Below are 17,298 nucleotides of genomic sequence, written 5' to 3'. Positions count from 1 at the left end.
GTCAGAATTCTGTAAAAAAAAATAGGTTCAGAGTGATTACAGATAATGGAGGGTAAATACCTTTTCACAGACAATGCTTTCCAAAAGACGTGTTTAAATGTACTGAACCATGGCTATAAGCACAAATGTGTTGTTGACATATTCATGTGCAACAGCAAGATCTCTACACAGGGGTGAGGAGTAGGTGTAGGGGGCGGTTCTTCAGATGAGTGGGGAGCAGGCAGAGGGGGTGGTTCTACAGAGGGGTGAGGAGTAGGCTGAGGGGGCGGTTCTACAGAAGGGTGGGGAGCAGGCGGAGGGGGCGGTTCTAAAGACGGGTGGGGAGCAGGTGGAGGGGTGGTTCTACAGAGGGGTGGGGAGCAGGCGGTTCCTCCCCAGTAGCCTGGGCTGCCTGGCCCAGTGCTCCACTGGTTTATATTAGTGTGATACAGACAGAGGGATGAATAAAAGTGCTTTCTTTATTCTAAAACGTATCGCTCAGGGAAGGGACATTTCCAAAGGAGCTTCAATTGCTGGCCAGTTTCTGAGCTCTGCAAACCCCCCTAAGACACTAGCTATACTGTGAACTAGTTGTGAACTAGCTATACTATGAATTTTTAAAATTATTATTCTTGCTTTTGTATGTGTGCGTGTGTGTGTGTGTGTGTGTGTGTTTGGGAGAGAGAGAGAAAGAGAGAGAGAGAGAGAGCAGAATAAGACACTTACAGCTCTCTATCTCCAGCGTGCAGTTTTGCTCATCCAGAGGGTATCTCCTCAGGTCCATCATGCAAGCAGCAGTTGTGGTGATTCTACATTATATACACAAAGAATAGTGTAGAACACGTGCACACAAACACACACACACACACACACACACACACACACACACACACACACACAAAGAAAGAGAATCTGATACAAGTGCTAAATAGGCAGTTCTCTAAGGAACCACCAATATGGTTTTAACACCTTCCCACCTTGTTGAATGATTGTGTGACCTTACGTGTGTGTGTGTGTGTGTGTGTGTGTGTGTGTTTGCATGTGTGCATTTTGTAGGTGGATTTAGGTATGGGTTCAGTTACAGAACACATGAGTGCACAGAGGCGCCATTATCATTCATTCCCTCCTGCACCTCTGTCTGTGCCCAGCACTAGGAGCTGCTTATAAAACTCACATTCACACAGTCACTAGAGGATAGTGAGTACACACACACGCACACACACACACACACACACACACACACACACACACACACACACACACACACACACACACACACACAAAGTCCTACATACTGAACACCCTTACATATTACTTCATATACAAAAGACAGCCTAGTAGATTTCATAACCTCTAGAACATAGTCGCATATTCTAGCATAAACACGTGTTCAGGGCAAATCCAAACACATTTCCATCTATTTTCTATTTACAGTATATGCAAAAAATTGTTTGTGGACACCCAAAATTATAATATCGAGCTGAGGCTGTACAAGATGCAGACGGAGGGAGGATCTGCAGCTGATCTTCACACATTATTCAGCTCCTCTTTAACCAGCATTCCTGCACTCAAACAGCTGCCTTGGATACTTATGAGCATCCACTACAGGCTGCAGCAGAGAGCTGTGTCATGTCAGAAACAAGCCTCAAGGAGGGAGACCAATACCAAAAAAGAGGAAAAACAGCCTTTAAACTGCCTAGTCTCGAAGGAGTATACAAACAATGCCTTGGTAGTTCATTAGCTGTGCCTAGCACTAAGCAATGCTACTTCACAAATAATCTGCCATTTCATACACTCCTTTGGTTACGTTGCTGTTTTCTTTGCATGCATGTTTGCCAAGCACTGTGTTACAGCATGTACTGTTGATATCCTGGACGGGATTAATTGATCGGTTGCTTGCCGGGGGGTCTCTGAAATCAGGAGCCATGCTGTAAGTGCACCTGTAGTAGCTTCACTACAAATCAAGCTCAAGCCTTTGAATCCTTCATACCGCATGCCTCCAACCTGCGGAAGGTTCTGAACTCAATCTAGAGCAGACCACACACTCAGTCCCCATTTCGCATAACTGCATATGAAAATCCAAAGTGATATGAATAAAAAAATGCTGCTTTCTTGTTCCGAATTCATGCCACAGCGGTTTTTCAGGAATGAATGGTTATTTATCCTGGTGGTGTTTTCATTTGTTTAAGATAGACAGAGGAGAAGGAGAGAGGTAGAGAAGGGAGGGAGTTAGAGATGGAAAGGAGGAAAGACACACGGTTAACTCGAGGGAAATTAAGCACCTCTCATTTCACAATTGCTATGGTCACATGGAACCTTTCCAATCTATCATCTTATCTCCCACCAAATGAGAACCTGAACTTTAATAACAAACTGATTTGTTTTCTCTGTGAGATTTGAGGGTTGCATTTATGACAAAGAACTAATCCTAAAATGCTCAAATTAGCAAGGTAGAACATAACATCTATTACATTTACATAACATTTCTATCTATTATGATCCATTTATGTTGTTTATGAACACTGCTATCCAGTGCGGCCTCAAGAAGGATAGCTTTCCTTTCTCAGTCTGGTCTTTAGAAGCTTGCTTTCTTATGCTGCCAATGGAGATTTTTCTTGACACTGTCAGTTTTGGCTTGCTCATTAGGAGTCTACATCTAGATATCTGGACATTGAACTGAACATCTCTGCATAAGGATGAACTCGAAATTTCAAGATGCACTTTCAACTTTTGACTTGCTGACTTATTTTTCAATCAGAAGTCAACGTAAGCCTACTGGGGAAATGAGGGTCAGTTTAACTGCCATGTGTTTCGCAGCTGCCATGTGCGTCTTCCACGACATGACGAGCGCGTTTCAGAAGAATCAGTAAAAGAAGCCCCACATGCCTTCATTTCAGAGCTACACTTATAAGAGCACTTCCAAGCTTTACCATACATGCACTCTAACTTTAATGGCCACAGTGGCAAGCAAACAGCCGCTCCCATCAGCTCTGCACTACTCTTTTGATCTTTCACATTAGATGATCAGGACACTCAACTGCAGTGGGGGAAAATGTGCGGTCTGGATTTCTAATCCTGCTTTTAAATGCCACTCTACTGTGTCTGGTCCAGGACACATTGGCCCAGCTTCCCCTGCCTATGGTGAGCCGCATGCTGCCACGCGGAATCCAAGAGCTCTTCCAGAAGTTGGGGAGCTATATCTAGTTTCACTCTCTGGCTCCTCCTCCACTATGGCCTGAAATAGAGTCAAACCAGGCTCTTACATGTTGGTGGGAGAGGAAAAGCTTGTTTAGCATCAAAAAACCTGATAACACCAAATGGTACTAATGAGATAAGGAAGCACATTAGCAGTTATGTGATTTAGCAGTTGAGTGCTCTAACCAGAATAGGACATTCTCTGGCAATACATAAGTATGTTCACCGAGTCCCAGCATCAAAAGTGTCTTTCCTTAACAAATATTCAATGATATCAAGAAAATAATAGAGTAAAAGGATTTCAGCAGTGACCTTCACCTTATCACTCTCTGAATGTATCTAAATGAACTGAAATGCTTAACAAAAACTTTTCCCTTTTATATATTTTTTATTTCATAGTACATTGTTCACCCAGGCCTTTTTTACTATAATCACTGAATTAAACATTTCTCCACTATGTAATCTATGCTTTTAAAGACCTCCAATAGAGCTTTTCAGTATTCAGTGCTCCATTCTCCATTCCAAATGAATGGTCTAAACTGAGTCTGTGTACTGTACAGGCATTTGTAGGTGATGATGTTCTCTTGTACACAGTTGGGAATCATTTAACCTGGAAGTAGTAGTAAAGTTTTCCAGAGGTGGGAGTGCTCACCTCAGTCCGTAGAGGACTGTACCATCAGGGTGCAGACGGATCATGCGGTTCTTAACGGTCACACCGTGGACAAAGGACTTCTTATCATTAAGGAAGTATGTGTCAGGGACCCAGAGCTGGTCCGCCACCCTGTTATCCAGGGTGAGGTTGAGAGGGATCCCAGAGTAGGCAAGACGTTTGTCCCTCCAGTACTGCTGGAAGTACATGGTCAACGTGTAATCCTGAGGGCAAAGAGAGAGAGAGAGAGAGAGAGAGAGAGAGAGAGAGAGCAAGAGAGAGAGAGAGAGAGAGAGAGAGAGAGAGAGAGAACCTCATTACTCAGTATAGATGGATGAGCTAGGAAAGTAAAAACGAACACATACCATATAAAAAAATCCATAGAAATGGCAGAGGAATGGAGCAGTCAGACTGACAGGAAACTCGTAACAACTTTTCTGATCAAAAAGTAATTTTAAGAGTCTGTGTGATACAGACAGGCAGAGTTGTATGAGTGATAAGTCCTCTGTTACCGGCCCAATCTTCCATTAGCTGATGGGCTCTGAATAAAGGTCTGAATAATTCACGGGGCTGCCATGAATTGTGATGGGGTGTGTGTAAGTGGCTTGGCTTTGGCTGTCTGCAAGCTTGGCTTTTGCCTATTGCTCTATGTCCCAGCTCACTGCATTTAAACAAGGCAACCATATTTTTCAGCCTTCACTATGAATACTCCAAATGACACAGGCCCACATGCAGGTGTGTGGAATGTATTTCAGTAGTGGTGTTGTTTCAGCAGGGGTGTGAATTAATAGCATTCTGGCTTAACCATGTTTCTATCCCACTGATGATTTAGTCGTTGAATTCCAAAGCAGCATTGTTTTATTTGCTATTTGTTAACTATGATAATAGGAAACCATGACTAAATTCATTAAGTTTAGTAATCAAAGTGATCATTGGAAATGGTACCTGAAATGCTGTTAGATAAAATTTTCCTTACTTTTAGGGTAGAAATAACTTTTTAACAAAATGAAAGTTAATATTAGGCATTTCCAGTGCTGAAATCTCTGGAATTGCCCTGCAGCAAGAAGTAAAGTTTTATTTATTGACAGATTAACCTCTCCCTGATGGCACACTTAAATTTAGGGCTAACTTCTAGAATAAAGAACAAATTATTTTGAAATAAGGAAGTACCTTCTTTAGTGGTAGCGAACTGATAAGACCTACAGACCTAGTGTCTAAAACCAACAAATGTTCAATGTTCTGATATTGTGGAAAAGTCCAAGCTCACAGGATCATAATTGAGTACACTATTCTATTCAGTAAAGTGATCTGAGCCCTGTTGGATCCTAGCCCTGTTAGAAGAACACAATACATTCCAGTCACCCCAAACTTAAATAGATTCAGCTTACAAGAGTAGCTCAATATAAATTGCTGCTATAGAATCAAGGTGGTATAAATGACAGGGATGTGAAACCATGTACTTGTTATGCCTCTGTTCATATATATATATATATATATATATATATATATATATATATATTTATTTATATCTCATTCGCTCACTCACTCACTTAGGAGGTGCAGAGCTCCAGGTTCAGAGTTGCAATAGATATAGATTTTCTGTTTCAGGGTGATATTTATAGAAATGTCAAACAGTTGGGTCTGGAAACAAGCTGGCTTCTAGTTTTCATGCCATGGGAATGGTGAGGTCATCTCCATAAGGTCCCATATAGATCTCCCTTACCTTTGCCAATGTCTCAACTCCATGGATTCCATCACAATAAGGATCCAGGCTGTATGACTAGACCTCTACAATGTTAGAAAATCCAATCAGACCAAACCACTGGCATGATGGACATTATATTTGAGCTGTGTTTGAACTCAATGAATTTTAAGAGGGTTGAAAGCACGCAGCTTATATAGTTCGCTTGGGCCCCAGGCGAACTATTGAACTTGCTTAGTATGCACCAGGAAGCACTGGACAGGTTGAATTTAATGTAGATGAATGTCTGCCTGGATAAGTCTGTACTGTATGTATGTGTGTGTGTGTGTGTGTGTGTGTGTGTGTGTGTGTGTGTGTGTGGGTGTGTGTGTCATGTGCTACTGTACAGTGCACTCAAGGGTAAAATGAAGACCTGACATGCTGTCCCCCCACATTGTGAACAATCTGTTCATGTAATAAGGGCTAGTTAGCCATCTTTTAGAGACATGCGTTTGCACTGGCTCAGTCTGTCTCTTCTCCTACAGAGGGATGTCAACATCTCCCAGCAGGGAGGAAAGCATGAGGAGTGGGAAGGGTGTCCAGTCCAGTTCGTTAGCCAGAGACGTGAGTGGACAATGGGACAACTACTTTTGGAGTAACCCTGTTTCTTTTGCAGCCTGTAAATCTTCCTCTGTCCCTCTCTTCTCCTTTTCTGTCTTCATCTCTGTGTAAGACCTTTGTTTTAATTAATCCTCTAAATCATGCAGAAGGATTCAAATCTTGCTTATTACATTATGCTTTACACCAGCAGAAGTGTAAGCGCTAATTAGTGGATTTGGGAGAGTTTGCTGCAGCTTAGCTGCTGCTCAGCTGTCACTAAATCTTCTGTCTGACTGTACGAGGCCAGTGGCAAGTTTTACTATACTGAAGCTTCTTTCAATTTAAGAACCTGAGACTGACTCATTCGATCTATGTTTCACCTAGAGGATTATACATATATTTGCAACTACCACAATACATTTTGTATCAATTATTAAAAAAAACAACAACAAGCATTTATTAAATACAAAAAAAAAAAAATCATTCTTAATTTTCTTTCTATTAAAAATAACAAAATAATCAAAGCGTGTGTATCCTAAAAAATGCAGAACCCTGCACAGTAAGGTCATGAATGTGCATTAGGCCCTGAACCATAAGCAGCTGACCTTTAAAGTATGCTTATCTGCTCTTTAAATGCTGTGTTATGGCAGTGCAAAAGGCCTCATTTGAATAAGGGTAGTCTGTTTGTAAAATCATCTTCTTCCCTCCCATGATGCCTTGGAGTAGGGGCTTTATGTACCCCTCATGAAGGCAGATATGGACAGGAAACTATTGTATGCCTTATTCCTGAATCATTTGTGAGCATTTCAAGGAAGGAAACTGCTCAGAGCTTTTTTGGGGCATGTACAGAAAAACAGCTACAGGGAGGTGGGTGAGGCGTTCCTCAGAGCATCTATGTCACTCTCTGCTGTGTCTCTCCCTTCATCTTTATTTGTTCTCTCTCTCTCTCTCTCTCTCTCTCTCTCTCTCTCTCTCTCTCTCTCTCTCTCTCTCTCTCTCTCTCTCTCTCTCTCTCTCTCTCTCTCTCTCTCTCTCTCTCTCTCTCTAGATTCTTTCTTCTTTGTTCTGGACTGTTGGACATACTAAACACTGGGATCAAGCCCAGCTTGATGAACACACAGCCCCTGACTGCCTGCTTATCTACTGCCCACTGGCTGCGTTTGGCTGATTTACTGAAGAGAACAGAAGTCACCATATCCCCCAATTCAAACATCAAGTATTTGGGTATGTCTTTTATCACAAACTCTGTGTTTCCAAATGATCTCTATCACTGAATACTGTCCATCACTGCAAAAGGAAGTCATTATTGAAGTAATGTCAGAGAGACTCCTTAAAAAGTTGGTCCAAGGGCACAGCTAAGCATATCAGTGATATACTGCTAACCTTAGCCAATACAGCATGTCCAGAATATATAGAATCCATGTTATTAACACTTTAACCAAACCAGCACAAAGCCCACTGAAATCAGGCTGCAAAATATATTTGAATTGAGCTCCAGTGATTTGTTCAGGCAATAATTTAGCTTTCAATCCTAATTCACATTATTAGAACAGTCCTGTGAAATTTAAAAGACAAACTGACTGCTAATACTGTCTCTGAATACAAAACTGTTTCAGAATCACAGCCAGAGAAACAAATGAACTCAGAAAAACACATGTTGGTGTCCTACTGGAAAGAAATACCAAGAGAATTAAAGCATGAAAAACCTAAAAGAAAAGACAGACAGAAAGAGGAGGAATTACAGAAAGTGAGAGACAGGGAAACAAAAACGTTAAATGAGGTCCTTTGGGAGTGTGAGGCAATGGTATCATAAGTAAGACTAGAAGCGCACGGTCTTTCTCTCTCGCTCTCACACACACGGTTATGGCGCGCCAGTCAAACGGCATTTATGTCAACTTACCACCTGGTCTTCTGAGGATAGCAGAGGAGCAGCAAGACAAGAGAGAGGGGGAGATTCCTCCACATTGAGTGTGTGTGTGTGTGTCCTGAGTCATACTCCTGCTCCAGCAGGCCTTATCCACTTTGCAAGCTTACAAATGCAGTGTTGCTGCTTGTGTCTGTACAAGTACAGGTCAGGATGCACTAACTTGTGAGTGTGTGATGCAGGCTGGAGGGTGTGCCGTGCATCTCCTGGGCGAACTGCTGTTGCAGATGCTGGACAGCTGAGCTTCAGAGTCTACCATGCCAGAGTATGTCTCCCTGCCGCCTTACTGCCGGCAATCACCATTCCCCAACCACGCCCAACTGGGACCAAGCCACTAGGGCTTACAGCATTACTCACATACAAGTGTGTGTGTTCGATTGTAGGATCTTCTGAGCAGAAATCTTCTGCAGGGAACAGGGCTTCCTTCCCCATGTGGAGATGTAAACAAACGTCAAAACGTCAATGTGTTTTTCAGAAGTGGGACACCTCCGCTTCCCTTGTTGAATCACTAAGAATTACACATATTATTACAGTGCATGTGCCGACAGCTCACTGCCTCCCCAGCAGGGTCACCGCATCCTACATGGCGACCAGCGCCACGGCAGTACAGTTCAACGGCATCCAGTTCAATCTGACACACCTGTTGTCTGCTGTCATCAGGCCCAGACGCATACACATTTATCCTTGAGCTGGAGATAATGAGTAGCTATTGTAAAGCCAGCTTAAAGCTGCTATACACCAACATTATGCCTGATTGGACAATTACAGGCCCTAAAGCCAACTATCAGGCTAAAAATAAAGGGGAGGAGAGCAAACAAAACAGCTAAATATATTAATAAATCCTGTCTCCTTGACGACCCGTTCTCTACAACACTCCCACACAGCCACGCTGGGCTTTAGGCAGATACCTTGTGTGACACTCTGGCTTTCAAAGCATAACACACACACATACACACACACAAACACACACACACACACACACACATATACACACACACTTCTTCCCTCTTGCTGTCTCTCTCCCTCTATTTTATTTTTCTTTCTCCGTTTCTCCCCTTTTCTTTATGAACAAATTTAGTCATAACCCAAATGTCAATATGTCAGTATCCACAGTTCTAGCAGCAGTCAGTGCTGTAACACTGACATTAGTCCTAAGATGAATCTTTAGGTGAGCCTGAATGATGGGAATTAACAGTAGCATCATGATTCATTAGGGTTTCTTTTTTTCCTGCCAGACGCATCAGAGGCAGAAAGGCAACCTGCATATCTTTGGTAAGAGAAAACAAGAGGCATTTATCTTTTTTTGTGTGCCACACACACCAACAGCTGGTAACACCCTGTGGTACAGCTGTCATTTTGTTTGATAAAGAGGCATCAGATTTATGGAGTCTTTTGGGGGGCCTTTTTGAAGGGGTGATGGTGTTTTCATTGCATCATGCTGAGAAAACAGTAATTTTATAACCCACCCCCCACCCTATCCATCCACATGCCATCCACCATCCCTCTTCACCTAAGTGGCAGAAACGTCTTCAGATAGTGACTGAAAATGATATTGGTTTCTACGGCAACCATTGCCCGTCAGAACACATTGCGCAGTGAAGCACTCAGTGGCAGTGTGGCTGTGTACTGTGGATGGTGCGCCCCACTCCATACGGGCCGGGACAAGCGACCTGGTGGGCTGGTCAAACACTTCCAGGTACTTGCACGCACATTTGCACACACGCTGAAGGAGCAAAGATGAGAAATCACATACAGCACAATCTGCCTCAAAAGATTCATGTGTTTCTTGAACTTTAAAAAATGTTAAAGGTTCAGTGGAGAGCAAAGCACTAAACAAATCTCTGAATCTCACTGCACACTTTAGCAAGAGGAATCTACATTTATTTCATTGATCCTAGTACAAGCACATACAAAAAGTAGCTCTGAAATCAGCCTGGAGGTGAATCTCAGGAGAGACTGTGCTTCTGTTCGCAAAGCATGTGACTGCCGTTCAGCTATAGACTGCTCTCAGATCCAGGGGGACGCTGTCTCACACAGAAGCCCACAGCAAGAGAGAGACCAAGAGGAAGTATCACTTTAATATTTAACAAACATCTTTTTCCTCTTTGTGGCTTGAGTGTACTATCTGAGCAAATCAAATACCATTTAAAACGTGACCCCACTACTAGGATTAGGATTAGTTTTATGGTTAGGGCAGGAGCCAGATTAGGGTTAGGAACTTCGCTGCTTCAGCCTGTCTTCTAATTGGGCTTTCTGTTGGCTCATAAAACAGGAAGTAGCACCTGACTGTGTTTGAATGCTGTGGATTTTTGGTATATATTCTGCTTACTAACAGCACATTCTGACAGCAAAATCTAATAGTAGCTATTTGGGGGATTCTTTCAGAAGCCTTGTCCATCAGAACCAGATTACACTTAGTTATTTTTTTCTTTCTTTTTTATTAAGAAATGTCAGTGTTAATATCCTTTAATGACCATTTTCAAATTGTTCTCAGGAGCCTAACTTCCATCTACCCCTCCTCCACCACCACAAAAACAGATTCCATTTTACTCATCACTCATGTGATGCATGTGAATCTGGGGATGAAGGGGGAATAAGTCAGAATAAGGCTGTGCAATGTGCAATCCTGTGTCGATCAGTCCTGTGGAAAGCTCTCACAGTGGCAATGTGGGTGTAGCTTGGTGTGCTCTGGAGTGTGTGCTCACACGTGTGCCTGCGTGTGCGTGTGCGTGGGAGGCCGCGTCGGATTTACACTTCTCACAGATAGCGCAGCAGATGCGAGGTTGCGAGGGACTATGCTGATCAACTTGCAGGCGAAACCTTGCCACTGGGCAAACTAACAGGCTACCCTACGGCATTGTGTGCTGCATGCTTGGGATTACGGGACCTCCAAGTGTGGACACAGAGCTGCTCCCATATTAAATTTGAGCTGTAGACAAATATACAAATCATATCAGAAAGGTTCATGGGTGAAGAATCATCCTTCTCTTGTTTTACACATGGAAGTGAAATCGACCATTTTAGTGTTACTCTAATAACATGAAATGCTGGCTATGAATGAAGGCTGGGCACAAGGGCTACAAGGTAGAGCTGGATTCTAGAGTTTTCCACCTTTTCATAATACATAAAAATACACTAATTTATTATTCAGCCTGACAGAAGGGAATGCAGGAGTAATCAAAGATTCCTTTTTATCAAGTTACAATCCTGACAAGAAATAAAAAGCATTTTGCTCATTAGTGAGTGAAACGAATATGAAGTGTGTGAAGGAGCCTGCTAATTACAGTCATGTCAATAAATCACATGCATGGCATCAAATTATATCTGTATATTATGATAAATACTGTTACTTTTGAAATGTTTTGGCATATTAATGGTAACACAGCTGTGGTGCACTCTCTCCCTCTATCTCCTCACACACACACACACACACACACACACACACACCATACAGAGTAGACCTTTGACACTGTGTTGAGTGTACCATGTTTCTGACCAGACACACCACATTAGTATTTCTTCAGCACCCCCCCCCCCCCCCCCCCCCCCCACACACACACACACAGACATGACTTTCTCTCTCAAAGCTAATCTCATTGCCATGGCAGCAGGTTATTTATACACGATACTGCACAATCAAACCTCGACAGTGTCACCAAATGTGCACCCAAAAAAAGAAAGAAAGAAAAAAAAAATACTTAAAGCATCAACAAATTTCACTAACTGGTGACCACCACAGCAGTCAGGTGTGACACTCTCATTGTATCACTTCCAGCAATTAATTTCTGTGGACTCCTCTGGCTTGAACATGGCCTTTGCAGCCTAAATGTATCAGGCTCACTGGAATCAACCCCATACTCCTCTTGAGCGCTCTAATGCGTCTCTCACTCCATTAGAACACATCCTGCTATAAAACTATAGAGTCAATTGATGACTACATCAGTGCAATGTCCATGTCGTGTAAGTTAGCAGACACTAACAATGATATCAATCTACTTCTACAGCAGGAAAAAACTGAAAAGGCTATCACAAAATCTGTAGGACAAATCCAGCAAATCTTATTGGGACTAAAAAAATGAGGTTCTCTACATTTTGTTTTGTTCAGTCTTCTGTTTCTCTATTCAAACATTTGGTCTGATTCAAAAAACCCTGTGTGAAAACATAAAGGGATCCTACATGTGGTACAGCCGTAATCCTCTCTAATGCCTTTGGACATTTAAACAGAGCAACATTTGAAAGTTTCTAGGCTCAAGTGCCCCAAATGTGTGAAACTATTTTATATATTCCAAAGGTAGTAAACACAAAGTTGTTGTATATTATATTATGCAAACCAAGACAAAACCAAGAGAACATTACCCTGTCCCTCCCAGTGAAGTACTTAGAGTCCTTCTACAGTGTAATACAAAATAAACATATGCACAACCCCACTATCCCAGTGACTATCATAAGAAGGATGAAACACACCTGTGCATACACATATATGTGCACACACACACACACACATACAGAAACACACACAGACATACATAAACAGTGTGTATGGTAGGCCTCTATTCATGGAATAATCATCACAGAGACTAGTGTAATTCCTTCCATGCAAGGTTCACCTCTTATCCTTGCTGGTCTGTGCTATACACACACATGCATGTATGCGCACATCCACACATACACATACACACCCACAGACACTGTGTCACATCCGTCTGTGTCACCGATATTCAGTGTAAAGTAATCCTAATTTGTGCCTCTAAAGAAAGCAAATCCGTTGTACAGAAATAACTAATCTCAAAAGAGCAAGTGCCATTCTTAAGATGGCAAATCCAGTTAGTGCCGGCTAGATTCCTTTCCTCAGCCAGAGAGCTCCCCTAGGACTTCTTGTGTGATTTCTCTAAATTCTGTCTCAAAGCTAAACCCATAACAAGGTCAAACCCTGACCGCACTCCTCATTCCCTCTGGCACGTGGGTTGATATTTCATGCTGACAGGGTCAGTTTTACTCTATGGAAGAAATGCGGATGTGTTGAATAATTCATTTTCCTAATAACACTCCACATGGCTGTGTGCAAACATTCATGCTGTTAACATTGCAAAAATCTCTGATCAATAAATCTGTATGATCAGTGAGAGGATTGTTTTTAGATTCATGAAGTGAACAGAGCTGCTTCACCACTTCAGCCCAGTAATTAGCTCAAATTAACTTATATATATATATATATATATATATATATATATATATATCTGTGTGTGTGTGTGTGTGTGTGTTTGTGATCTCTTTATCTCTTACTCTGGAATACATGAATTATATTTTTGGTATTTAAAAGACATATTACAAAAAAAGAATTTCAAGTCTTCAAAAATTCTTTGGGTGTAATTTCCATCTGAAAAAGTTATTTGTAGTAAATTATTAAACTATTTCAAGGTTTTTCCAAGCTCTCACTAGGTATAAAATTCTATCCCCTGTTAAAATGTTCATAAGTAATCTAAAAGTAAAGAGTTAAAACATTTAATTAGAAATAAGCCCCCTGAGCATCAAGGGCTTTTTAAGCCTGTATAATAAGGAAACTGAAATGGCCACTTAAAAAGCAAATACGTTGCATTATGATTAATAAAACAATGTCATATAAGCATGCTGTTGTGTTTAAAACATTACAAGATAGAACAAAATAAAAGTCATAAAGTGATCCTTTGGTTTGGTCACAGCACACAGTACTAGTTCAACTAAAACAGTAATGACAACATCAATATGTGAAGAACACGGAACTCTCCTCCAGGAATACAGCAGAGGCACAGTGGTGAAAGGCGTCACTCAGCTAATCAGAGTCCTGGGGAGAACATCTAGAAACATCAAGGACAGGCTAATCAGGATCTTTCAATTAGCATCTGCTCATTGGGACATTAGGGGAGTGGTGTGCGCTGCTTCTCTGTCTGGGTGATGTGACATTTTATATAGTGCTGAGTAGTAACAGGAATTACCATAACAACAATTTTCTCCACTTGTTTGCTTGCTTGCAACTTTAAATATGATCTTTACACCTGAGCAAGGAGTGCCTGACCAAGCCACTCTATTCTATCTTGTATCATTCATCTATGTAAAACAGGTGTTTTATATATTATATTATATTAAAGCTGCATAGTCTTATGTTTTATCATCTATTGCCATCAGTAAGTGTACACATTAGCATTACAAGTTGCGGTGCAACATGAAAGAAAAAGGTCTAGCACCACTGTTGCATAAAGGCATCTTGGGAACTCTTCCGCAGTTTAGGAAGGACATACAAAGCACCTGTGTGAGTAAAGATATTCTTGCTTTTAATTAATCTTTTGTTAGACATAAATACAATCTGTCGGCTAAATAAATTAAACACAAAGACTTACATGTCATGCTGTCATGGATTAGCTGCTTTCTGCATGCCCCACCACTGGCCACCATGACTCTGCATTACTAAACTGTGCTGGTGAGATGGTGAAACAGCCACCATGACTCTGTGTTCCTAAGGTGTGGTGGTGAGCTAGTGCAACATCCACCATGACTCTGCGTTCCTAAGGTGTGGTGGTAAGCTGGTGAAACAGCCAACTCTTCTGGTCTCCCACTTTACTACAGTCAGCAACACATGGTTACCATGAAGACAGCCTGTTCTCATATGTTGGGAATGCCTTCTGACCATTAGGATAATCTGGCACTGTGTCTACACCAGGTGTGGACTAATCTACAAACAATATTTGTCATAAATGCTCTCAGTGTAATAAAATTACATTTGTGTTATTGTCATACACTCATATAAAATGTATTATTGTGTAGCTTTGCATAATTACTTATATATTTTACAGTATAAACTATGTAAAATAAGAATAACATATGTTCTAACATCACTGGTTTTGTAACTTCTACAACACTACACTTCTGCACTTGTTCTTACAAGCTAATGGGCACTTTTATTGTGGTCCTCAGCCATGAATGAACTGTAAGCTCTCGGTTTGCTTGCCAATCAATACTGCTGAACATCTGCTGACTCAAAATGCATCAAAAGCAACTTTCAGTCACAAGATCTTGACAGGCAGATATCTATGTTTATTTCTTCCGGTAAACAGACTAAACAATGTCAAGCCCAGTTACAGACTAAAGATACGTTACCTATTAGTCTGTATGTCAATCATGTCCCAACTTATTAGTTATTTTTTGCTACTGTCACAGCACTGACCCTATGCTCTCAATAGTTTACTTAAAAGCACTTAAATAAACAACTTTTCTTAACATGTTATGGACTTCTAATTAACTTGTTTCTTTTTGCATTTCATTTTTAATCACATGTAAATTACTTTCAATATACTCTGGAAAAATAATGTCCCAATATCTATCAAAATGTTGATAAATAAATAAAATAGTGTAGTAGTATTAATAAAAATTGTATACTCACAATATGAAAATGAAACAAACAACAACTTTATTGTTCCTATTAATATACACATCCTATTAATATAATCTCCAGCAGAAGCAGGAAGGGCCAAAAAAGTTACCCATATTTCTCCTGTGCTGAAAGTCAAGTGTCTACGTGATTTCAGCTCCTGGACAGCACCACGCCGACCAGGCAACCTATTACCTTCTATGCATCCACTGAACTCCACTGTATCGTTCGTGCCATACCTTTTTGTTCATGGATAGCGATGAGACACATATTCGGCAAATATAAGAGAACGTGCGTAAACGACACAATCAACAGCGTAAAGTGAAAGACTGAGTTCACTTACCATGTTGACCTCAGACACCATGTCTATGCTTGCCACGTCAATACTCATTCCAACTGCTACCGGTGCACCTTAAACGAGCAAAGACAACTTATCACCCTTCCCCGATTAACGTGTTTTTAGAAATTATAAGAAGAGCTCAGACCAAGTTCTATATAATTGCTTAAGCCCAGAAGTAAACAGTACTTTAAGGTGAGCTGCAACGTACCTCCGAAGTCAGGGCGAAGACGAATGTCATATCCTTTCAACAACTTGTCCACTGTCTCTTTCACAAAAGACATATTGCCTGGTTCGTTGGCGCTAGAAGAAGATTAAATAAAATAAAAATACACATATAAATACATGGTTCATTAAAAAAAACGATGGCAGTTCCATGTTCACGCTTTGACAACTACACTTACCTTTGAGCACAGCACATCACTGCCACAATAACCGGTACAGAAAGAACATCAAACATCCGTCGTTTCTGTATTCCAAACATTCCTTACTCTTTCTGACAAGGAATCGAGTGACAAAACGGAGGTTGTGGGGCTTCTCAGTGTATATCACCCGGCTACAGGTTTCGTTCCTCCATTAGTGGCTCTTTGCTAAAGAAATAAATTTTTTTCACTCCAGGATTTGAGGAAAGAAGTCGTTGCAATCCGGGTTTCGCTCTTCTGTAGAGACAGTGCGTTACTTGGAAACGTAGTCGGTAACTACCATGCATTTTGCCCAAGACACTATCGGCACTGGCCGTAGGGGAGTCGGGGTTTGGGGCACAGCCAGATATCCATCTTTCAGTTTTGACGCATGCTTCTGTACTATCCCCCTAAAAAAACACCCTCTGCCAAAGTCCCAGTATGCTTTGTTTCTGGTTCGTTCGCAGGTGCTAAAATCGTACGGATCGATTAGTTTGGGTAAGTGACGCGCAACACATAGCCTACCTTCTAAAACTCGCTATCCGTTCTTGTTTTCTCTGTTAGCATGGAAAAAATATGGTTTTCGAACTGCAAATAAACTTCTTTATCCTTAACCTTCGATACTGACTATAATGATATTGACTAAAGTCTGTTCGACCAAGTTGCCTACAGTTTGAGGAACCAATCATGCCATTAAGAATACAGTTCCACAGATGAAGCGCCCACGTGATATTTTGTCAGCAATAGTTCCAGTGCGGTTATTGGTAGAATATGCGAACTTAATTATTCACTCTGCTGTTTATCACCTCTGTTAAGCAATAATCATGGAGGTTTCTAATGTCCAATTAAACAGTGTTAACTTTGTATGCAACAAAAACTTTGTTGCGTCATTTTTTGTCAAATGACGGGATGAAATAGAAAGTGATGAGCGTACCTAAAATCCATGTAGTGAATCTTGTGTGTGTGTGTGTGTGTGTGTGTGTGTGTGTGTGTGTGTGTGTGTGTGTGTGTGTGTGTGTGAGCGCGCGCGCGCGCAACAGCGGCGTTTATCTGCGTTGGGATACATTCCAACGTACTTCCTTAGTGCTTTTTGGCTGGCAGGCATGTCAGCCCACTCTTCTGTGAGAAGG

General features: G+C 41.3%; 1 protein-coding gene across 4 annotated transcripts in view; it reads right to left on the bottom strand.

Moving 5' to 3' along the window:
• Nucleotides 1-17,298, bottom strand: part of gabrb3 (gamma-aminobutyric acid type A receptor subunit beta3) — a 57,824-nt gene that overhangs the window by 12,225 nt on the left and 28,301 nt on the right. For 3 of the 4 annotated variants that reach the window (XM_081717326.1, XM_081717327.1, XM_081717328.1), the window contains 4 exons: nt 15,979-16,070; nt 15,774-15,841; nt 3,827-4,047; nt 706-788 (listed from right to left, as the gene is read on the bottom strand). In XM_081717326.1, the coding sequence (XP_081573452.1) occupies nt 706-788; nt 3,827-4,047; nt 15,774-15,841; nt 15,979-16,070 (464 nt within the window). Of the gene's footprint in view, nt 1-705; nt 789-3,826; nt 4,048-15,773; nt 15,842-15,978; nt 16,071-16,171; nt 17,194-17,298 lie in introns of those variants that run through there. The other variant, XM_027005572.3, reaches the window with a different exon arrangement.

The sequence above is a fragment of the Electrophorus electricus genome, chromosome 7 (genome assembly GCF_041902795.1).
Source record: "Electrophorus electricus isolate QZ-2024a chromosome 7, ASM4190279v1, whole genome shotgun sequence".
In the NCBI taxonomy this organism is placed as follows: Eukaryota; Metazoa; Chordata; class Actinopteri; order Gymnotiformes; family Gymnotidae; genus Electrophorus; species Electrophorus electricus.
This window is presented reverse-complemented; position numbering and strand designations above follow the sequence as displayed.